Raw genomic sequence first — 24719 nt, forward strand, 5'->3', positions numbered from 1 at the left:
GGGGGGGGGGGGTATAATTGTACTTGGAGAAAATAACTAAAAGCATTCCATACACAGTAATAAATGTATTTTGCCTGAAAGTATGTATCACGTTTAAAAAAAAAAGTAATTTTGTCTCCAAACAAATAGTTGCTGAAGAAAGGTTAGGAGTTCACATAAATCATATTGCACTCCTTGTACATTTAGCTCCTTCCAGTTAAGTCTAAGAGAACATACAGCACTAAAGATATTTTATCTGTTTGCACATTTACTCAGTATTATGATGGGTTAAATATTTTAGCTCTCAAGTACTGATTCTTTTGAAACTATGTCATCATCAAAACTAAACACACACTCCCAAACACAAAGTCCTACACTGGGCCTTTGAAGTTTATGAAGGCCTAACAGAAACAAAAACAAACACCTATTTCATTAAGGCTGACTGTTGGTCTCCTTAACATGTGTTATGATCCAACTGTAGAACTGATAACAGCCTCGTGAATTATTCAGTTCTCCTCCCACAGCTTTTTAATCAGCTCTTACGGCATTTTCCCAAATCTTTCAAACTACAAAAGGCAAGAATGGAAATCTTCAACTTATTAGCAAATAAACTTTAAAGTTGATGTATTTGGGGGGGTGTAATAGTCGGCATAGATCACAGTTTGAGTCACTTTGGATATAAGAAGAGGAAGAAACAAATTACATGTTTCTTATTACTTTAAACAGCAAAAAAATAAATAAGTCGATCTCAATGATGAGGCTCTAAGGTTGCAGGTCTGTACTGATGCATGTCAACAATATTATTTTTGCTCAGACTTCTTTCAAAAAGAGATTATGAATCTGAGGACAATTCCTGTTAAAACGAAAGTTAAACCAGAATGAAAACTAAAATTTATTTTAGAAAATCAATTAAAAAAATTAAAACACTTCATATAGATCAATTACAAATTTTAAACATTTAATTTTGATCATTCTGATAACTGTGTAAATTTGAAATATTAAATAAGACCAATGATAATTTGGTTGGATGGATGGTTAATGATTTTTAATATATAAATGTTGAGTTAATAACATATGCAACAACAGGAGAGACTGATGTCTTGTCAGGTGGCCATCAGTCATTGAGAGACTCCATAGGGAGGGAAAGTCATTAGAGGCTAAAGAAGCTAGCTGTTCACAGTGTGCTGTAGCCAAGCATATTAATGGAAAAGGTTAAGGAAAGGACAAGGTTTGGGAAGACTAAATAAGTCAAAATCATCAAAATAAACAGGAACACTTGAAATATATCACTGGATGCATAATTAATATATTTTTATTTTCAGTTTTTCAACATGAATTACTTAAATAATTAGACTTTTAAATTATATATGGAATGTTGAGACAAAAAGAAAAAAAAAAAATAATGGAAATGACAATGAAATGTGATGGAATAAATTATTCCAAAATGAGTTTTTCATCAGAAATAATTCTGACATATAGCTGATATGTAACTTACAATAAGGATAACTTTCCATAGTCATATGTCTTTGTATGAAATCCAGATTTTGACATGGTTTTTGATGACAAAGTAATCTGATTTAGACTTAATGATACCTTGTTGATTACTTTTCACTTAATTCAATATTTATGCAACTGCTACACTGTCAGGCATATATTTAAACTGCCAATTTGACCAAATTTACATAATGTGTTGCTTTTAATTATGTCCGCTTATTTAACTTAAATTTTTATACTCTCAACAATTTTGCTTTAGTTGCCTAACAATCTGCTCCCAACAAAATGTCATTGCATTGTCTTAGGCAATGACAATAAAGTTCTATCTATCTATTTTGTAGCAAAATAATGAACTCACTTTTCTCCTTGCAGCTTGTTGGTTTTTACAATGAGGTCTTGAGTTTGCTCTTTCGCAGCCTGTTGAAAAGAAGGTATGTTGTTATAATAATAATAATTATTATTTACCTTTATTTCACCAGGGTTAAAAACATATTTTACAACAGAATCCTGGCAGCAGCGCATAGAGTTTACAGAACATTCACAGCAAAGTAGAAAAAGTTAACACCATCATAAGTTTATTAGTAAAAACATCACTCAGCTAAAACATTTACAGATTGATGATTCCTTCTCAAAATCAGTAATTGTTATTTGCACACGTGTCACTTGGAAATCAAGTTGACAGCCATGTATTTTTCCAACTATGGTGACAAAAATAAATGTTTAAAAACTACAAACAGAATACAAATCAGACTTTCATACCTTTAATCTACTGGTCATTTCCTCGCAGCATGTGCTCATGGCCTGAACATCCTCATGGACACTTTCAAGTTCCTGCAGAGAATGAATAACAAATTCTGGTTGGAAAAAGTGTTTATAAATACAACAAATGTGATAGGTTGTCATACTGAATGCATGGTTCATGCAAACTGAACACTTAAAACATAAAAGATCAATGTTAACAGGTTTTTTATGACTGATATTTAAAAACTAGCAGGGTTATTCACTGCCAATCATGTTTGTCTTATTTGGGTGTCAGGCTTGGTTATCCTGACTTGGAAAATATTAAATTAACTTTAATACTTTTCCGGACTGTGCTGGAACCTTATTAATAAAAACCCACCGACTCAAATGGGGATCAGACCTATAATCAATGGAACTAACCAATAAATAAGTGATGATTCCTCTGAGTATTTATTTCCATTAGTGAGCAAAAAATATAAAAAAAACAGCCAAGAAAACAAAAAGACAAGCAATGTCTACGAGCATGGGTAGAGAATGGTTTGATAACGATGCGAAACAGAAGCAAAAACATTTGTTCTCATGGAACGCATGGGAACGAATAAAAGAAGAAAACTAACCGGAAGATAATGTTTTTTTTTTTATTGTTTTTTTTTTTACTGGAATTCTGTTACCTCTTTTACTTCTTTAAATATCCGTGCAAACTCCTCGTTAATCGTCAGACTTCTCCGCTCTATGTCACCTCGTAGATTTCTCCTGGTGCGCAGACTGTTCTCGGTAAAGAATACAGACAGCGCCTTCAGAGCTTCCAGCATCTCCTGAAAACATATCAAACAAAATATCCATCGAACTTAAAGTACTTTGAGAAATTAAGAATTGAACAGAAAAAAAAAACACCAATTAAAATAAGTGGTAGCTCGGGTTCAAGGACTTGTGTGTGCTTTCACACAGTGCTGGATTCTTAATGTCTTATATAAATAAAATAACCAAAATAAATTACCTGGGACGCTAATGCTAATAGTTAAGATACAATTGTTCGCCTTTCTGGTGGGATTTATTTGTCCGAAAGACCATATATTAACCCGAAGAGAATTACTCACATGCACTGAACGCTTGTCATAAACATATAACATTAATAAGACAATAAATTACAGGCGCAGCTGCTGTTAGCCTCCTAGCAGGAAGCTAAACTTCTTCCAGCATACCTTGTCATTATCCAGCCTGGTCTCCAGGATTTTATTCAGCTTCCTTGATAGTGGGTTATTAGGCTGAGAAGGCACATTTGAATTTGAAGATATAGTCGCGCTATCGACTGAAGTTTCTATTTTAGTATTTGCCATCCTGAAAATCTACTTCCACGTCAACCGAATCCGAAGACTGTTTTGGTCCGTGTGGAATTAACGTTCGGCCGGACTGCTTGGCGAGCTACACAACGTTCCGACTACCACTAACGTTGTATTGCGTGAACAGTGCTGTGAAAATATTTAAACTAAGGAGATAATATTACAGAAATCCTTTTTTTGTGTGTTATCCATATATTTTCGATGGTTCAACTCTGAAAGGAAATGACAGTTTCATTCTATAGTCATATCGTGAGAAAACATTGTCAAATTGGACAAAAATACTTTGAAGAAATTGCTTCCAAACAAATTGGAAGCAATTTACAATTATCTTGTGTATTACTCATTACTTACTTATTTTTACAATATTTATTAAACACTGACCAAACAATATTTATTCAACACTGACTAAACAAACAACACTGACCAAACAAATAAAACAAACACAATTTGGCAGCTCTGGTTTCTGCCCTACTATACCAAACAACTTTCTTGCACTGTTATAGGTTTCTTGATGTATCGAACACAATATGCTTTATTATGGGCAGTAGGATATATAATTGTCATAATTTTATGTTGGAGATTTTTATAAAACATGCAGTGCCCTGCTTGATGAGAACAGAGTGAAATAATAAGAGACGTTTTGAGATATTTAGGTACATTTAAAAATTCTAAATTGAAAATCTTGAAAATATGATGGACACGTTTAATAAGTTCAAGGAAATAAATAAAACACAATTTGAATGAAAATAATCATACTTCATTCTTTAAAAACATGTTGGAACTGACCTGTAAAAGTGGATAGACAGAATTAGAACAATTGCATGGCAAAAGGTTCTTGTCAATCAAAGCTCTTCCGTATAATTAAAAGTTTCTTAAAAATTCTTAATCATAAAGTTCCTCTAGCATTCGTGCTTAACACTTAAATACATATAACAATTTTGTTTTTCAAAGTATCTGTAAATGCAACTGGAGCAGCGCTGACTCTGGCCCCTGGGTGGGGATTTGTCTGATTGATTGTCACCTCCTAGCAGCCTCCTCCCCGCCTGCCTCTCTCTCTCTCTTCTCTCTCTCTCTCTTCTCTCTCTCTCTCTTCTCTCTCTCTCTGTAAGCAGGAATGTGTGATCAGGAGTCCGGTCAGTGAGCGCCGCTCCGCTCCTCTGTCTCCGCGCAGCGCAGGAGTAAATCATTGATTCAACGCTTCGCTTGTATCGACGAGGAGGAAGTGATTTGTGTGCGGATTCTGCGGAGACTTTTTTTTGTATATATCGCATTTTGGACTCTTTACTCGATCGGAATCATTTTCTCACCTACTCGGCTGGAGAAAAGTTAAAGTTCCTTTAAGACCCAAACACAGCTGGACTCTGCAGATGTAAACACCCTCTCCAACATCGAGCGCACCTTACATCGGATTTCTTCCAACATGTAAGATTTCACCCCTTTTTTTTTTTCATTTTGCCGTTTAATTATTGAAGCAAATCTGTAAATCTGTGTAGCATGAGGTCACCCCTAAGATCCCTGCATGTTCGCGAAGAAGTGGCAGCTCTTGCAGGGACCCGAAGTCTCATTTCTCAGCTAAATGTGTTCAGAATCAGATTATGTTGGTGGTGCATAGTTGTTAATTAACAACCCTTAACGCACGGTGTTTAAAGTTCTACTATGGCACGTGCGTGTGTTATAAAATGCTACAGTTTATCACGAATCTGTAACTTTGCGTATTAAACAACATGCCTAACACGGGTGCATGCAAAGGCAACAAATCAAACATGTGAATCAGTTGTGACAAGTATTATTTACATGACATTGTTGTAGTGATGCACCAATCAATCAGCCAGAGGTGGGAATCTGCCAATTCCTTGATCATCTCTGCTCAGAGCTTTTCAAATACTGAAAAGCATAGATTTTTTGCTTGTTTGTTTGTTTTTCATTATTTAGAAGAAGAGCATGTGTTTTGAAGTTCTTTCCCGAGTTGGATAAAAATCGAGTTAAGTTTGAGGACCAATATGCTTTGAAGTGCAAATGGTAATAAATGTCTAATAACTTAATTTTGTGCTGGAAAATATCTCTTCTATCAAAAAACCTTGAAGCATGCTGATTTTGTTTCCTACGTGTTGAGAAACTGTTATAAGCCAGAAAAAGTCTGAAAAATAATTAAATCCTCATGTTGAAGGGATGTATCTATCAATTAGAGCTCACGTGTGTCCAATGTTCCTTTAATTGACTCTGTTCAGTGATCTGTTGGACAAATCTGATTTATTTTTCCAATTGTTTAGCTACATCAAAACTATGAAGTCCTACAATTATTGGTCAACAAACACACCCATCAGTAGCATGTAATTGTATGTAATCTTTGTAGTTTTGTAGAAAAACAGTATGCATTTGCTGTATGTTCTGTTGGATTCCATGATATTACTATAAAAAAAAAACATGCTGCAGATTTCAACTGTTAAATGTGTCGTCCTTTAAAGAACAAACAGAACAGTTGAATCAGAATTGGTATGTCAGACTTTCAAGAAAATCAGAAATCTAAATTGGCCCAGAGAAGTCTGACCGGTGCATCTTTACCTTGCAATCGTTTGAGTAATGAACAAAAAGCACACATATGTGAGTAATCTTTGAATCATTATACATGTAGATGCAGCAGTGACCAGAAACAGCAAATTTTGTCTTCAATCTTTGTCTTTTACCTTCAATCGTAGGTAAAAGACTCAAAAATCAACATTTTGTTGGCTTTTACTAAACAAATCAAAGAAAGAAATCCCACAGTTTTCAGTGTATGAATGCACCAACCAACAGCAAATTAGTGTTTTTTTTAATTTTTATTTAATCTACATCAGTAAACTTGACATGTTTGATGCATTAATGAGGACAATCTTGTAATATCTTAATTTGCTGCTGATTTAAAAAAGATTACTTATATAAAAGAACTTGCAGTACTTTTTTCCCCTATTTATATGTGGAAAAATTTGAAGTGGTCAAAATCAGAGTCACAAAAAAATCTATGTCTGAGGAAAAAAAGCCTGATTGGTGCATTTCTACTTGACTGCAGATAAAAAATGTAAATAAATGAAATTAAAAAATAATAGCTTCAATTTGCTCATCTAAGTTCAATTGATTAAACCATTTGCAGCTGTTTGAGTTTGATCATGATGCTGTTTTGTTTACTATTAATCAAATCACAATTATGTCTAATCTATACTGCATAAGGCATTGGATCTTAACATGAACAGCAAACCAATTTCTGTTATATCTCTGTCTATATTTAATTACTTTTTATAGCAAGAAAACAACAATTAATTACAAAGTTAGCCATTAGAGGAGGCATGTTAATTAGAAATACTAACCTCTTTGACACTTTCTGTTTTTTATAATGACCGGATAACGCAATTCTATTTTTCCCCTTATCTAGCTGATTCCTTTTTTTTTTTTCGCCGTTTTACAACCCGACAACTTGTTTGCATGGAGAGTCTGTGCGTCAGCACTCAATCTGGCTGTTTCTCCTCCTCCTGACAGGGATCCAGAGTCACTGAGTAGGTGAAGACTGCACGTGTTAAATGCTCACTTCAAGCCTTCCAGCGACACAGCAACTGCTCGTTTAACTGCTGTCCTGCTCAGTGACCATATTTACGATGGCGTCCAGTCTGACGTGCACGGGTGTAATCTGGGCCCTGCTGTCCCTGCTATGTGCCGCTGCTTCCTGCGTTGGCTTCTTCATGCCCTACTGGCTGCTGGGAACGCAGATGGACAAGCCCGTGTCTTTTGGCACCTTCCGCCGTTGCTCCTACCCGGTGAGAGACGAGGAGAAGCAGATCACGGTGATGCTGGAGCAGTGCGGCCGCTACGCGTCCTTCCACGGCATCCCGAGCCTGCACTGGAGGATCTGCACGGTGGTGACGGGCGTGGGCTGCGGCCTCCTCCTGCTGGTGGCCCTCACAGGTCTGATGGGCTGCTGCATCTCCGACCTCATCTCCCGTACGATCGGCCGTGTGGCCGGTGGAATCCAGTTTGTTGGAGGTGAGCAAAGTGGTGTGAAGCTGAACTCTGCTTTCCCTGTTTTGATTTGGGGTTAATATTTAGGAAACGCTCAGTTTAATATATATATATTTTAAAAAATCACTGTATTTAAAAACTTCTGGAAATTCTCCACAAACTTTTATAAACATAGAATTGGCTTCAATTGCAACTTCAAATACATTGAAGTTGCAGTTAAAGATTTTATGTGAAAGACCAACACTTTCACATATGAAGATTTTATGTGAAAGACCAACACAAAGAAGAATAATTAAGAAGGGTTTTCATTTTCTTTTTAAATTGTATTCAGTCTCCCAACTCTAGTACTACTAAACATAACACAGTACAACCGTCAGAAGTTGCCTAATTAGAAAATAGACTCAATTAGTGTGTACTGTAATATCAGCAAAAATAAATAAATAATAAACAAAACAAAAAAAATCAAATATATAACAATATCCTAAACTTTGGACATCTGAGGAGAACAACTAAAAACAGACAAGAAGAGTTCAAATCTGTAGCGCAGGTGGAAAAATCTGTGGACAAAGCACTCCACAATTTGACCTTTATGGAACACTGGGTGGAAAAATTAATTGTAGAAAAAAAAATCTGTAAGACATCTAGTCCAAGGTTTGCCATAACATGTGTAAGGAACACAGCAAACATGTGGAACAAGGTGATGTGATTAGATTAAGCAAATATTTCACACTCTGAAACTTGGTGGTGGTAGGATCATGCTGTGGGAATGCTTTGCTTCAGCACGGATATTGAAGTTGGTGACCTTTAATGTAAAGATGGGAGGAACAAAATCTGTTGGAAGCTGGAAGGGATTTGAGACCTGAGTTGGGTTTCTTGCTCCAGCGGGACAATGACCCTAAATATACAGCCTAAGCTACAATGAAATAGACCATCTGTATGTGTTAGAATGGTCCAGTCAAAGTCCAGACCTAGGTGCAGTTGATAATCTGTGGAAAGCCAAGAGAAAAGTCAAGTGATATCAGAAAATTGCTGGTCACAATGTTAACTTCTAGAAGTGCACAACAGTAAAAGACTTGTAGCTCGAGGCGGTTTTATAAAGTTTTGCTGTCTGTAAAAACATGTATCTTTTTCTTACATCCTTAAAATTGCTCAGTATTTTGTGTTGTTACATTATATTAAATCCCAATAAAATACATTAAAGTTTGTTTTTGCAATGTGACAAAATGTGAAAAAGTTCAAGAGAAAGTGATTCAAGTTTTAAAGGCTGTATTTAAGTTCTTATGGACATAGTTTCATAGAGATTTCAACAAAGCATTGGTGAGGAAATTAAAGATTTATACATATCGTAGCTCTGCTGACTTCCAGCAGTACACCCTGCTTCTCTGCTGAACAGGAAATGAGGTCTCCTTCTGAGCTTTAGTTGTGCTTCTGAAGTTCTTTTTAGATTTTTTTCTTTCATTTTTTTTCTGCAGACTTATGTTTGGAATGAAGCAAGATTGTTGTTAGAATGGTTTTAAACATTGCACATCAAACTGGATTTCTAATGAAACAAAAAGTCTCGCTGTGTTTGCAAGTGTTTGGCTGCAGTTCACTGAAACATTCGGACTGCGTCTGGTAATCTTTCCTTGTGAAGTTATGGAAAGCCATCAAATGAGCTCAAATTCTGTTCTTCGTTTGATATTTTTAAGTTTTAAAGAAGTCCCCTCACTTTTTTTTTTTTTTGCTCTCAGAGAAACAAACACTGCAGAAACCACGTTTTGTTTGTCTGTTTGCAGTAAGTTAGACCCAGCTTGGCTCGGCACCAGCTTTTGTTTGTGTGCGTGCGCTGTTTGGCTTTTTGCACATGTGCTCTCTCGGGACGGGAGGTCTGAGGGAAGGCTTCCACTGAAGCTGCAAATTTTCCCCCTCGCCCCAGTTTAAGAAGCTGTGGCGCTCCAGTCCCTCTCATTAACTCAGAAGACGTTTGCTTGCATACTGTGGCTCACCACTCTGCTGTTTGCAATCCTCGTCACTTCGGCTTGGATTTAAAATGTGACGGGACAGAGAAGCAGGTTGCGAGCTGATTTGATGGAGCTGCTGGGTTTTCCAGAAGGAAAAATAAAGAATCTACAGAAGACTAGCATGTCCTAATTCTAAAAGGCTTAGCTTCACGGGAACTTCTTCAGCATTAATGATGTATAATAAGGCGGATGATTAAGGTGAAGACTGCTTGGGTTACTCTGAAGTCTGCCCTTTTTACATAAGGAAAGCTTCTTTAAAGCTCCACAGCTATATACAAGCTGCTATATTTGGTTGCAGGATTAAAAAATTCCTGTCTGTCTTTTTTTTTTTCCTCTCGCAGACTCACAAATCCAGACACGCATGAATTTAGACAGTGGGAGAGTGAAGAAAGGCGGTATACAATGCAAGAGACACCGCTCGGGTCTTTTCATCTTGAATGCTATAGCGAGCCAAAGGGCAGAGATGTCTCAGAAGGGCTAATTGGAAGTGACACAACTGAGAAGCTCAGTGGGCTGTTGCATGTATTGTCTTCTGTCACTTCCAAAAGAGTGCCGAGATATTCAGGCGGGCGAGGGAGGCCGAGGGGAAAGGAGTGATTGAAACATTCGGCGTTCGTTTCTTATTAGCTGCGAGAAATAAAGATCCGCAGGGAAGCAGGCGGGGTGGGGGCCGAGAAGTGCGATCAGATATCGGTGATTAGCGGGAACAGGGAGAGGAAGTAAATGTGACGAGCAGTGAAAGCGAAGTGTGAGCCTCGCGGTTGGCTGTTTGGTGGTGATCCTGTACATCCTTCTGCGCTTTCCCTCAACCTCTTGAGGATCACTAATTAAGAGAGGGCAGGGCGTTGTGGAGGTTGCCACAAATAAAATATCAAGCTGAGATCATCTTGCTATTTATCTCACTTCCATGAAACAGATCTTAACTACTAAACAAATCAAACCTAAAAGGTTTCATCAGTTCTTTATGTGATTAACCGCAGCTCCCGATAGGAAAACTCTCCAATTGCTTCATCCGAGCACAAGGAAGTGAATGTTGCTCCAGAGGTTGTTCCTTGCTAATGGTTGTGGATTTTAGTCGCAGCATGGAATGTTATCAGATTCATAAATCAAAGGCCTGGGAGCTTCATCTGATTTACATTAAACAGCTTTCCCCCCTTTTGCTTCACAGTTTCTTGTTTTAGTCATCCACAGCGGTGCACGCACTGGAACGGATGTGGCACAGGCGAGCGGTTCAGACATTTAAAGATTCTTGACTCGGATTTGGTTGTTAGGGGATTTGGTCCCTCGCCCCCTCCCGCAGAGGCCTGCCCTGTCTATTCGGGCACCTCATGCAGAACCGCACACAGCAGGAGGAAAAGCTGTTTAAGCTTTGTTTTTAACAGTCACGATTTAGGCCAGCTCTAAACCCATTTTTCCTGCTTTGTGTGTATCCTTCTATCACAGTAAGTACTTGTGTGTGTCCATTTCCAGAGTGATTCAGTACATTATTTGTATCCTTTAAACTTTTCTGACTTTTTGACATGTGGCAACCACAAACTTCAGTGTTCTTTACTGGGCGTGTGTGTAATAAGCCAAAACGAAGAAAAACAATATATCTAGTCCGAGTGAATTCTGGAAGAAAATCTGTTTGTGGCTAGAAAACACTTCTGACTTGTGACACACCTACAGCTGGAGCTACAATCAAATGGTTTAAATTAGGGGTGTCCAACTCCATGTCTCAGTGGCTGGAGTTCTGCAGGATGTGTCCCTGCTGTGGTATGCTTGAACCAAATAGTTGAATCCTCCTCATGGGCCCGAGAAGACTAGCAAAGGCCTTGTGATGAATAATTCATCTGAATATTTGATGTTCACATGACTTGAACAAGAAAAAAAAAAACATCTAAGACATGTGAGACACTGCAGGTTTTACCTAAATATAAGTGACAGTTTTACATTTCTTATTTTAATAATTAGGAACTGCCAGAAACTGGCCAAAAACTAACACCGCTCATCACCCTGAATGCAACACGCTCGTGGAACTTTGTGAGCAACTTTTTTTCAGGCATCAAAGGTTTTATAAAAACCATTGGAGACAGTTTTAAATACTATACATTATTAAGAAGAATCAGTTTTCATTTGAAGTATTTATGACTGGCAGTACGTTTGAGAGCTATACCAGAGCTGGTATCTGATCTGCTTCTTATTCTGTAGGAATGTTTCTCAAAAATAAATAGCTGTGGTGGAGTTAGGGCTCAAAAACAGTTGCTAAACTTTATTCAAACACAGTTGTGCTATGATGGGAGAGAAATACGCTGGGGGAACAATGGATCTCTTTATATTCCAGTTTAATGTTTTTCCCTTTTAAATTTCATTGGAGGTTAATTTCTCAGAACTTTTAATAAAATTTCCTTTCTCCCTATTGAGCTAGGCTTGAGAAATTGTCGTCTTGTTTAACCATCAAAAAGTGCTGCAGACTTAATGCTAAATATTTTCTTTAGTATAAAATCTGCAGATGTTTCCAAATGCTAAATTCCTAGCAGTGGCTGCCTCTCAGAACTGATTAAATGGAGCGATTTTAGTAAAATGTGCTGCGAACTGGCTCAGACATCTGGGTTTTTGTCTCAGATCTCCAAACCTTGCCTGAGACAGTCTAATTTTCTCGCTGTGTGACTGGCTTTAAGGGATTTATATCGTAGATTTGCTAGATGCCAAAGCCAATGATAGCTTAAAAATGAAATCTCAAAATTAATTTCAAACTGGCAGAGAAAGGGATGGGAGTATGCCAGAAGCCCAGAAGTCTGACCCATTTTTCCATTGCACCTGATATGAGACCTTGTGGCTTTGCTTTAAAGAATAATGGTCTGCTAATTAGTGCATGCCTGTTTGATAAATAACAAAAGGCAACAGCATCTGTTCTCAGTACATAAAGCAATGCACATTTTAATGGGTATCTTGTTGAGAAGAACATTCAACTGAAACTTCAGAAAAAAATTCTCATGATTGGTTTTGAGTTTATTTTTGTCTGAGTTCTGTATTTCCTTTGGTTCTGCTTATTCACATTATCCTTTGTACTACAGTGTTGTGAAAAAGTATTTTCTTTCATTGTCACTCTTACATTTTTCAGATTGTCCAACAAATCTTAATAGTATACAAAGATAGTCTGACAAAATGTAAAATCCCAAAGTGCCCTGAATATCGCTATGCTTGTAGAATGAGGACACCGCTTAAATAGAACTTACATGGTAATGTGAAGTAGGTTAAATAATGTCAAAAAGTAACTCATCACCCTGATCTAAAGAAACTCAAGAACAGATGAGTAACGTATTATTGAAATCTGCCTACCTGTAAATAGTTAGAAAGCCTTTTGGATTCCAGAAACCACGATAAGAATCATTAGCTACAAACAGGGAACAGTGGCAAACCTTCCTTGAAGTGTCCGGTTTACCAAAACAGCTTTAATGATTCATCCAGGAAAGAACCCAAAACAAAATCTAAACCACTCACTTGCTGCAGTTTAAGACAGTTTTCATGATTCATCAATTAAACAAGAGGGTAGGCATAAATGGCAGACACTGCTGACTAAACAGGAACACAAAAGGTGAGCATTTGTGATAGCTTTTCAGACAAATAAAATCATACCTACAGTTGAACATGGAGGTTGCAGCGTGATGGTTTGGAGCTGCTTCTGCTGTTTTAGGGACCTTGAAGACTTTGACTTCCTTTAAGTAACCATGATATATCCTCTAAAAGAAAAGTCTGAAAGAAAATGTTTGGCCCATAGGCCGTCACTGGTGTTTTGCAACAAAGACATAAATGGCTCAGGAAAACAAAATGAAGGATGTAGAGTGGCCTATTCGAAGTATGATGTTAATTCTGATTGATGTTATGTGATGTCACCTTAAACTGCTTATTTATGCTAAGAAAAAAAAACCTGCGGTGTGGCTGAGTTTGTAACAATCCTGCAAATAGAAGTAAAACAGAATTTGTCCACATAGAGAGAAAACACTTGTCATTTAGGTGAAATGCTTAATATTATATCTTGCTGCCAAAGTTTAGGAGCAATTATTTTTTTTAATAAACCTATTTAGGGGGAAAAAAAGATTTTTTTTTTTACCTTTTTGTCATTAAATACTTCTACAGGAACTTGCCTGTTTTCTTCATGCATTGGGAACAATTTGATATCTTATGGGTTTAATTCATGTGAGAAAATTATTACTTTTTTTTTTCAGTCAGTGAATCAAAAAAAAAAAAAAAAGATTATTTGAACAGTATTGGGTCCAGAGGAACCAAAATTGAAACATTATTTTTCAAAACATGACTGAATCTCTCAAAAATATTGTTTTGACCTGCAGAGAATATCAGTGCAACCAAACTCATTTTAGCTCCTGATAAAAATGTCAGGCGAGATGGCCGCTCGAAGCTGGAGAGTGCAAACCATATTTCACTGAGGACGTGTACAAACTGCTGAGTCTTCAGAAAATGAAGGTGAAAACAACAAGACAAACACTGCGATGCATGACGGCCTTTTCCGGGAGTTTGTTGGGACAGCTTGCGGTGGGGACGCAGAGGACTTTCTTACAGGCTGCTGCTGCGTGAACTTGCGAGGTGACGCATCCCTCGGGGACGAAGCTCAGGTTTGAAATAGCTCCATGCAGCATTTTCGCTATCATTAGGGAGGGCTGTGGTCAGAAGGGAATTCCGTAATCTGAATATTTCTGTCAATGTTGGGTAAAGTACAAAGAACTGTTTGGTTTGTAAGGGGAAATTTAATGCCATCAGGGTGCGATGAGATTAAATTATTGATTAGAGACATTTAATGTCTATTACATTATACATTAGTCAAGAGTTCTGACAGCTCTTTGATAAACTCAGATCAGAAAATGTGGGTTTTCTCATGCGGCTCAATTTCCCTGTGAGGCGTTCTGGAGCAAAGTGACAAACTTGTCTTTCAGTTGACACGTATTTATCTTTTGAACACTTGAAAAGCTTTAGATTCTGAGCTACAAAAGTGTCTGAACTTTCAAATAGGTTTAAATAAAATATCATTTAACCAAAGCTGATTAAACACAGATTTTTTTTTCCCCTAACTAAAGGCTGTTTTTGTGGAGGGGAAACGATGCAGCATTTTGGCTCTTACCTCCAGAGTTTGAACAGATTTGTTGGCAGCTCTGGTTGAATACTTCCCACCCCGCCTCCACTGAAGCTGCAGTTGATCTGAAATATCAAATAATTGGCCGTGGTGGGAAAGCTTCTCCATTTGGTTTTCTGGTTGAATGGCTGTGTTTACTTCTGTTTGCTACGTTTTTGCAGACACTGGTGTGGAATGTCAGGATAGGAACAATGTGCCTGGAGGATTCACAGATATAACTGTGTTTCACCTGAGTTTTATGCCTATTTAAAAAGAGTAGCTCAGGATTTTGGAGCTGTACTTCATATACTTCAGCTGCTCTAAGCATGCTTTCAGCACCGCTTTGCTTTTTATATATGACAGTTACTCTAACAGGAAAAGCTTCATTCTGTTTTAAGTTGTGACACAAGAGTATTATCTGTGGATCTTCAAAACAAAAATGGTTAGTTGGGGAAAATATGAAAAACAAAAACTGTGTGATAACTTGGTATCATGCCTGTGCACACCTTTAAACTAGAACATTTTTGAAATAACGTTTGTCCTGTTTCAGCATTCAATCTTTAGAATGATTCTATCAGTACTCGGCATCTTGACTTGACAATATTTGACTACTCTGCTTTGCGAATGGTCTCCAAATCTTTCATGTGCTGTCCACACTTCATTTGATACCACAGAGATCATTTAAGTAAAGATTTCAGGCTAAAACTGACAGGTTTTCAGAACAATTCATAACTTCATCCACCTCATTTCTATCTGAAGAGAAGTCTCTCCAAACCCTGATGTTGCCACCACCATGTTTCCCTCTGGATGAAATGTCCTGGCTGTAATATACAGTGTTGGTTGTTTTCCAAGTAGATCATTTGGCGTGAGTCATCGTCCAAAGGTCCGACTTTGGATCCTTCCGGGCAAAACACATACTTCCACTTTGTTTAGAGAGATTTTTTGTTTCGTCTAAAGGTTTTCTATAGAGCATTTTAACCATACCCCTTAACCTAGACATATGAAGAATATGAACTATTTTTGTTTCATGTAAAACACAACCTGTACTTGTTGTAAACTTTTGAAGCTCCCTCAGTGTTGCTTTCAGCTTCTTCGGCAGCCTCCCCTACCAGCTTAAATATTTTCTTTTCTTCAACTGAAGACAAATCTCCAGTTTTTAAAACACTCTCTTTGTCTCATATTTTCCTGGGCTATGGGTAACTACATGCTAAGTAAGTGGCCAATGCAAACATAATGACATTTAAAGCTTCATTAAATATCCTTCATATAAACCGTTTTAGAGACTAGAGATGTTTTATGACGTTAGCAGTGTGGTCTGTTTTTGACCCCCTCTACTGACTGAACTCCAATATTATTAGACAAACAAGTCCAAAAATGTGGATATTTACTGCTTACAAACTTTTAACTAAACTTCATTTCAAAAACCTGAACTACCCCTTTAAATGTAGAACTTACCAGGTATCTAAATTGCCAGTAAAGGTGACCTGTTAAACACAACATGTAATATAGAAGTCTGGTCATGTGCCATCGAGGCCACATGAAATTAACTGCTCCACGTCTGTCTGCACTCCCTTTGAGGCTCAGAGGGTACACCAAGGGCATGAGCACGAGTTATAGGTATAAAGACACATCTATAAATTACAGATGGGCGGCCTTTATTGCCACCATAATTTTGCCAAAGGTTGCTTGGCTTCGTCTCGTGTCGTCCTGTGTCAGAGCCGTACCAGCGCCGCCAGGAGCTTTGTCCTTGTGCCGGCTTTGGGAGCTCTTGCCAGCTGGATCCCACCCAGCTCCAGAATGTTGCGCTTCCACTCCCCTCTCACCGCCGGCTCTCATTTTCAAGAGGTACAACAACATGAAATCGCATCCATATGAGGAAGGCTCCAGGATGAAGAGCTCATCTTCCTGTCTGGAACAGTGTCTCTTGACACTCTTTGTTTAATGGTGTCGCGTCGCAACACATTTCCGGAGAGCTGGGTAAACATTTCCCTGATGCGCTGTATTCCTTCCTCCTTACAGGCCTGCCAGTTTGGTGGGATGAAGATGATGATGAACTGCGTTGTCTTGTTTGTCGTGCAGCGATTGAATAAAGCGAATGAGATTTCAGTAGCACATATGTTTAAACCACAACTTTATTTTTTTTGCTGTGGACATGAGCTTTGTGTAATGGTGTTTAGAACGCTCTCTCGCTCTTCATTGGGTACGTTTCCGGCCTCTAATGGTTATAAAGTGGATCTCTCTTCCTCTGGGTTGATTGATCACCTAAAGTACAGACCACTCTTGCACTGTAATATGCTCATTCAGCCCAGCAGCCTTTTTTTCTGGATGTACAGTTCTCTCAAACCCCCACCGACTACAACGATGTTTGGAGTCAGAGAGCCGTGAAACGTAGCCTGTGTGCCAGAGGCGCTCTGTTCTCCCCAGTGCTTCAGTCCATCCTCACTTTCTCTTCAGATTCTCCTCTTTCTGTCTTTTATCTGTTTTTGTTTCTTCTGTATTATTTCCAGTTCCTTCGGTCTTTAACTCTGATTTCACCTTTCCCCCTATTCCTGCTTTCTGTCCACCCATCTGTCCCTCTGCTCTGCTCCTTCACCTCCTCCTTCCCGCAGATGAGGTCAGCAACCAGTGACCCGGAGAACGAACCGGGGTTCAGACAGAAACACGGAACAAAAAGAACAAGATACAAAAAAATACCATGTTAAAAATAACGAGAGAGACAGTAACAGAGACAAGGGCGGAAAGGCTGGCATCAGCAGGGATTTAGTTTTGTCAAACAGGAAGTGTGTGGAACCAAAGAAGAGACAGAAGGGTTATTTCAGTAAACCCCTCTGTTAAGTCATTGTTGTTGCTGGTACAGCAGCAGGCATGCTGCATATTGAGCTGTTTTTTTTTTCTGTCACTGGGTACAAAACTGGTCCAGAAAGCGTGTCTGGTGTGTCTGCAGTCATGTCTGGCATTGCTGCAGCTGTAAAAACAGAGAGCTGTGGGAGTTTGACAGCAGAGGAATGAATTCAGAAAGCACAGGAATTTGGTTATAAAAAATAATCTAGTGAAGGATTTGTTTGTTCATAGAAAACGGCTTTAAAAAAAATCAATAACCAAAATATCTAGTGGTGTACTGTGAGTTTTTTTTTTTTTTTTTGAGTCAGATCTAAAGATTTCCCAATTAAAACGTTTATCTTGGTTTCCAATCATTGATTTTTCTTTAAGCTTTGGCCAATGCCCGACATGTTAACATGTGTTAACATTTCTTAACACATGTTTTTAAAATATCAATTGGCAGAAACTTTTTGCCAATAGATTTTCTCACAAAAAAAAAAAAGAAAATATTTTCACATTTAAGAAGTTAAAAATTTTAAGACTCTCTTAGGCCTTACATTGAGATCATATTTTTTGTCTGCTTTTTTAAAATCCTCCAGAATTCCCCATCTGGACTTATGCCTCTGATATAAACTCATCAACCTTCAACAACCTTTGTTTTGCAGCTGTTTTTTTGTGTCAGAATTATGCTCAATAAAATAAAACTACCCCAAATATGACAGACAGTGGCACAGCGGTGGCTTCTGGGCTGCAAGGTTCTTTTCAGATATGAGCTGCTTTTCAGCTGAGCATGTCAGCCTGTCGATAGGAGGACGTGGGCGGTTTTCTGTGAACATGTAGCGATAATCTGTTGTGTGTCTCTGTGAAAGAGCTTCGGCTTGTAGCTCGTAACATTTTGGTATCACTTTTAGGGCAGCATGTTAGAATGGAATGTTGTCACAGTAAAGATAAGCTAAGTCGTGCTAACCTTGCTTTATTTTGTTCTGCACCAGCGGCATCTTTTATCACAACACCTGAGCCGAGTAAATGGGTAGAAAGCTCTGTTGATAGTTAGAAACTCTTTTTTTTTGTTGCTCTTTTATTGGCAGGTTGAGGGGAGTTGGAAGTTAATATTAACACAGATTGATGAGCATTGTGTTATTAACTATAAGTGTAAGAAACCATCCAGGGTTCTTACTAAGTTAAAATAGGAAGAAACCTATACAACGCCTTTTTTAAGCTTTCATACCCTTTCAGTATCACACAATGGCTGTCAACTGACAGACCAGGCAAGGAGAGCATTAATTACAAAAGCAACCAAGAAGTCTATTGTAACATTGGAGGAGCTGCAGAGATCCACATCTCAGGTGTGAGAATCAGTTGACTGGACGTTTAGTTCAGACTAGTCATATAGGAGAGCACGGCAAACATGTGGATGGTCAAAATACCAACATTCACATTTTTAGCATTTTTAGCAACTTTATGTATGGAAGAAAACTAACACTTCCCATTGCCCTGAACACATCGCCCCCAACTTGGAATATGGTGGCTGTAGGGATGTTGTTTCTCAGAAGGGACAGGAAAGCTGGTCAGAGTTCACGTGAACATGGACGGAGTAAAATACAGTAACATTTAGCAAATAAATCTGTTGGAGGCTTCAAAAAACTTTAAACTGGGGAGTTTAAACTTTAAATTGTCCTGCTGGAGATCACTCTGGAGATCACTCTCCAGCAGGACAATGATCCAAAATAAAAAACAGAGTTGCAACAGAATTTTAGATGATCCACTTTACAATTCTGCCCTACTTTGTGTTTATCTGACATATAAAATATAGATAAAATAAAATAAAGTTTGTGACTGCAGCTTAACAAAAAGTGAAAAAAAATCGAGGCAGTATTGCAACTTTAGCTAGGCATTCCATATACAGTTCCTCCAGTCCACTCCCAGTAGAGATTTCACAACCGAGTTTTATGTAAACATGTTGAAACAAAAATCGGAGGACTTCGCCATTAGGTTTCACTAGATTAGACACCTCTACAATCTGAAAAGCCATTAATGCTACATTTTTTGTGTATAGAAAGCACCTTTATTTTTGTACAGCGCTGCTTTTATTGGAGCTGCACAGTAAATTAAATTGCAGTTGTCATCACTTCAGTGTGTGCAATATTGCAATTGCAAAGGAATGCTTAGATGCAATATATTGTAGGTTATTATATTTAAAGTGAGAGGAATCCATACATGGCTCTGCATATGGCTAGTTGAATGAACTTTACATAAATGAGAGGAGAAAAGAGATAAAAATGGTTAATTGTGATGAGTATCTTCGTCACAATTTTAAGGGAGTGTTTTTTAATCAAATCTTTTCTTTATATTATGGAGTTCCAGCTTTTGTCTTTACATTCTAATATTAGAAGTTGGAGTGACATTGCCGAAATCTGAATATTTTCAGACTCGGGAACCTTCATTTCTAAATATCCATGTTCAGCCTGTTATTGCATCATTACCATTAGATACAAAACAAAAACAAACTAATATGCTCGGAAATGTTGTTCATTTAAAGGCGCTGCACAAAATAGTGTTTTACTTTAATGATTCTGGGCTAATGCACAAGAAGTTAACCGTTAACATGCAACTAATGTGAAACAATCTCAGATTTAATTTTAATTAAGTCACTTGGGCCAAAGTGGTAGCACAATATTTGTATCATCAGGATTGTATTATTTGGTCTTTTTAATATTGTATTTATTTAGTCGCGCTAAAAATCTCTTTGTGGGGGAGGGTTGTTTTTTTTTTGTTTTTTTTTAGCTCTCTCTGGTTGAAAACAGGGATAGGAACCAAAAGACAGAGGAAATAGCTGTTAACTTGTCACATCCTTGCTGCAGACACCTGAAACAGTGAATATGTGTGAGGAGATGAATCACCCGGCAGACAGATGCCTAGCAGATGGTGGAGGCTCCACGTCTCTGTATCAGAGGTGACACACATTGTGGAGGGCATGTTTGATGCCCCTGCTGGAGCCTGCGCCCGCAGTGAGCAATACTTTAGTCACCTATGAAAACAAGAACAAACTCCTTTCAAGCAGGCGAACAAACGGAAGACCAGGAGGAAAACATTCACCACATGTTGTGACCAATAGCAGATAAACGAGATAACCGGGGGAACCCGCATTTGACCCGCTACAGATACCTTTCACTGAGTCAGAGGCTGAATAAATGTAGAGGTATAGATTGGCCATAAGTCCTGTGGGATAAAGTAGTTTGCTCAGTATTCATGGCCTGGTTTTACAGTCTCAGAGGCACCATGCCTTTAACTCTACAGTTAATTATCTCGTTCATCCTGATGAGGGGAATGTGGGGTCAATACTTCTTTTGTGTTGCCCTCTGGTGGGTCAAGTAGCAAAGCTATGAGAAACCAAAACTGGTGCTGGATATATGGAGGCAAATTCACAGCTTAATATGGAGCACGGTGCAGAGATGACTCTGTATTAACTGAAAAACAGCCTCAGTACTCTCTTTGTTTTTTTTTTTACCTTAAAAACTACTGATACAAACACACCTCGTAATCCTAGGGGATAATTCACACACTCTCACAGGAGAGAGCCATTTCTTCCCTTTAAGTTGGGAATGCCTTATTGCTTTTTTTTTTCTCCAAGTCTTCAAGATTCTCAGTGATATAAAGATGTGGTGTGGCATTCAGGGCCCTCTTAAAGAATCTAAATGAGTTTCCACCATTTTATGCAGGATTAGATCAGCTTACTCCAGTAGGAAAGGTCACCCAGACAATTGCCGTCATACTCCCAAACACCGACAACAGGTGAGGAAGGCGTAAAAAGTAGTTGTAGATCAGCTCAGCGGGGGGGATGTGGGTCACCTGTGCTCAGGCGTTTGTCTGTCAGGCATCCTGTCATGACCTGATGTCAGCAGCTGCAGGTGTGAAAGGCTTGTTTACCCTTTGAAGTGAGAATTGCTAATTTTCTCGTATCTCTGAGTGTGTTTTTAAAAGACTCTGTAAATATTCAGTGGGTAATAAATCAGCACATTCTAATTCCAGCATTTAGTAGTCTTCTGTTCCCACCTGCTTTCAATAATAGTGAACTTGAATAACCTGTAATAAAGTTCAGTCGTCCATAAATTTGGATATTTGTTCCTTTGCATAATTTAACAGAAGCCAAACTTTGCAAATTATTCAGTTTTGACCCTTTAGCTGTCCACCAGAAAGGCAAAGAAGAAGAGGATGAAAGTGCCACTCTGCGTGCAAATAAAAATGGCATCACCAGAAGTCATTTCAAGTTAATAAATTGAATTATTGAATTGTATTTTAAGAGACTGGTATTATTTTAGTGGAACTGTCCAGAATACATGTCACTTTAGCAGTGGAAAAAGTATTAAAATAATTCATTATGGAATCAGTTTTTTACATCACAAAAACAAGGTATTTTAACAGGAGCATATAGATTTTAATACCCACTGTGGGTCTGCATGTGGTTTAGTGTATCAATGACCTCTGTGCCGAGACCGGCATCCCCTTCTCCTGTCTGCCTCAAGGAATGTTGGGAATTTAGGGGTAAATATATTCTGCTGCTTGCCTCAGATCACCACCACACATTTAAAATGAGACATGATGTTCAAATGAACATCCGTATGTCTTGTTTAGTTTGTGATTTGAATGATAACGGAGTCCACGATTTCTTCTTTTCTCCCATTACATATTCAGCTCATGTGAACTAGAAATGACAGCTCCCCCGAGAGACAGTGTGACTGAGTTTGTTTGTCGAGTGATCAATACAAATAAGGGCATCTTTGAAATTGGTACATTTTCATTGTGGGGTTTTTTGTTTTTGTTTTTTAATAAATTTCAAAGCTTCTGGGGGGGGACACACACCAAGGGCATTTTGGTGAATTGGAGCAATAAGCAAAATGTCATTCTCATCACTATCATAGAATGACAGCTTCCAAATGTGCCGCATGAAATTAAGTATGGTGGGAGAAAAAAAAAAAGAGTGTTTGCCTCATTTTTTCCCTTTTCTTTTTTCTGAGGCCGGCATAAGCTGGTGAATAATCACCCCTTTGTGGCTTATGGCTGTATATGGTGTAGATGCTGGGAATCTTTTGACTGTTTGGGTAGAACTTAGCTTTGCTTTACTTCCCAGGGCTCTCATTCCAGCTGGCCAGCAGCAGTTGGGTGGGCTTTTCTAATAAGATTCTGTTTCCACAGCAGCATGGGGTGCAGACACAGAGGAGAAAATGGAGAAAGTTTCAAGATGTGGGAAACGTCCCTGGAGTTTTCTAATGGCTTGAGATCCGCTGTTCAAGATAAACAGTTTGAGCTGCAAGTTGCCTTGAGATTCGGAGGCAACACGCCACCATTCTGTTAACAGTACACTCTGCTCCCCGAGTCTATTTTGGTCCTCCTCGGGCAGATTGTTTTCAGGCTTCAACAGTTAAACGGCACTGTGGCGACTGCCCTTTAAGTGAACTTGAATAAGGGGAAAAATATTTAGCAACAGCATGAAGGCATAAACAAACAGGAACAAAAATACTCCAGGTTGGCTGTGCAGCCAACTCTGTGAAAGTAAATATAGTGCAATTGTAAAATGATGCTAAATTTCCCAATGTGTTTCTGTTTCTGTGTTGTCAGTTTCTGTTTCTGTTAAAGTCTCCAAGTTAAAGCTCTGTTTATTCACAGTTAAGGGCTTTTCATATTATTTTAAATTTGGCATTTAAATCCAAATCTAGCCTGGTGCTAAGCAGGAAGGAACCAGTTAAAGCCACGCCTGTGGAGACCCAACACTGTATATGCAAAATGATACATACTGTATAGACTCATCTACAAATACACACCTTCACTGACATTTGGTTAGCTGCTTCTTACCAAGTTGCATGTTGATTACGCACTAGAAGTTTGTTAATGGCAGGAAGAAGTGCGTCAGGCAGGATATCTGACCACTGCACGAGACAGACCTGGTTAAATATATGTTTATCTTTTACTTTATGTTACATCAGACATTTCAATTCTGATTAATTTTTTAAAATTTATTTTATTTACATATACTTCACAAGGTAGAGCTAGGTGGCTAGGCTACTAGCTTTTCTTTTACATTTTAATTAAGTTCCAAACAATTTTGTAATTAGTAAAAAAATAAATTATTTTGAAAATGTAGATAATATAGAAAGAATTTTGGATTTCCATAAAAAAACTGAACTTTGTAAACTTTACAATTACATTCTTGATTAAAAAAAAAATAGCGATAGGGAGACACAAATACACAATTAACATTCCATAATGTTAGGTTTCCTCTTCGGCCGAAGCGACTTAAGTAAAATTATATTTGAGATGGAATGCATGTTGATGTTTAACTTCTTGACTTATTTGAGCACAACAATGAAGGACAAAGTCTATTTTGCGAAACACCTGAAAAACTTATGACATTTCCATACAAATTTCAAATTTTATTTTTGTCGTATTGAATAATAATAAGCATGTAGTAACTAGCTAAGTATGATTTCATTTGAATAAATCAATGCGTTTTTAGCAAAATGAATGCAAATAACACCATAACCAAGCGTTCCTAATTTACTGCACAACTTTGAAAAATTAACTAAAGAAAATTTTTGTGATTACAGATTTTTACAGTGTATCAAAGTAACAAGAAAAGGCTGCGTAAGGACTCTGAAATAAGAGGCTCTTTAGTTGGAATCCCCATGCTGTTCACCAGATGACAAAGTGGTTGGTTGTATTTTAAGGCATTTGGTTCATAATAAGATCTTGTGTAAGCATAACATAAGGTTTCTGGAATTCACAAAGTAAGCTTCTTCCCAGAGGGTCGGGGGAGGCTATAAACAGGACAAAGGACTGCTTCCCCCTTATTTGTATGCACTCATAAAGATTGTTGAGAGCTGATGGCCAAATATAGGAAAAAACTGCCTCTGTGGAACCGTCTATTGATAAGCAAACAGTTGTTATTAGAAAAACGCATCCATATTGGATCATAAACCAAACTGTTGCTGTGATGAGTTGAGTCCGATGTGATTTAGAAATAGATTCATGGCTGTTGGCAGACGCTGATGTCAGCTGTGATATCTTATCTTATAGCAGGTTTTTTTTCACCTGCAATAAGAGCAGAGAACATTAGGAAAAAAGTCTGCGCTCCATGCCTACTCCACCTACACTGCTGCCACTTTCATCCACTTTATTACCATTAGTCACATGTTCTCCATTTACTTCTTACTTCACTCATGTCTAAGCTCAATTTGCTTCAGTGTAAGCAAAATA

At 38.0% G+C, this 24719-nt stretch overlaps 2 protein-coding genes across 2 annotated transcripts in view; one reads left to right on the forward strand and one right to left on the reverse strand.

The window, feature by feature from the left end:
* Window positions 1-3617, reverse strand: part of cog6 (component of oligomeric golgi complex 6) — a 27605-nt gene extending 23988 nt beyond the window's left edge. The window contains exons 1-4 of the mRNA XM_008426363.2: window positions 3417-3617; window positions 2886-3029; window positions 2233-2304; window positions 1832-1890 (exon numbers count right to left, since the gene is read on the reverse strand). Of these exons, the coding sequence (XP_008424585.1) occupies window positions 1832-1890; window positions 2233-2304; window positions 2886-3029; window positions 3417-3551 (410 nt within the window). The 5' untranslated portion in view covers window positions 3552-3617. The remainder of the gene's footprint in view (window positions 1-1831; window positions 1891-2232; window positions 2305-2885; window positions 3030-3416) is intronic.
* Window positions 3618-4655: 1038 nt separating this feature from the next.
* Window positions 4656-24719, forward strand: part of lhfpl6 (LHFPL tetraspan subfamily member 6) — a 66778-nt gene continuing 46714 nt past the window's right edge. The window contains exons 1-2 of the mRNA XM_008426364.2: window positions 4656-4976; window positions 7065-7565. Coding sequence (XP_008424586.1) covers window positions 7181-7565 — 385 coding nt within the window. The 5' untranslated portion in view covers window positions 4656-4976; window positions 7065-7180. The remainder of the gene's footprint in view (window positions 4977-7064; window positions 7566-24719) is intronic.

Source organism: Poecilia reticulata, linkage group LG13, assembly GCF_000633615.1.
Source record: "Poecilia reticulata strain Guanapo linkage group LG13, Guppy_female_1.0+MT, whole genome shotgun sequence".
Classification (NCBI taxonomy): domain Eukaryota; kingdom Metazoa; phylum Chordata; class Actinopteri; order Cyprinodontiformes; family Poeciliidae; genus Poecilia; species Poecilia reticulata.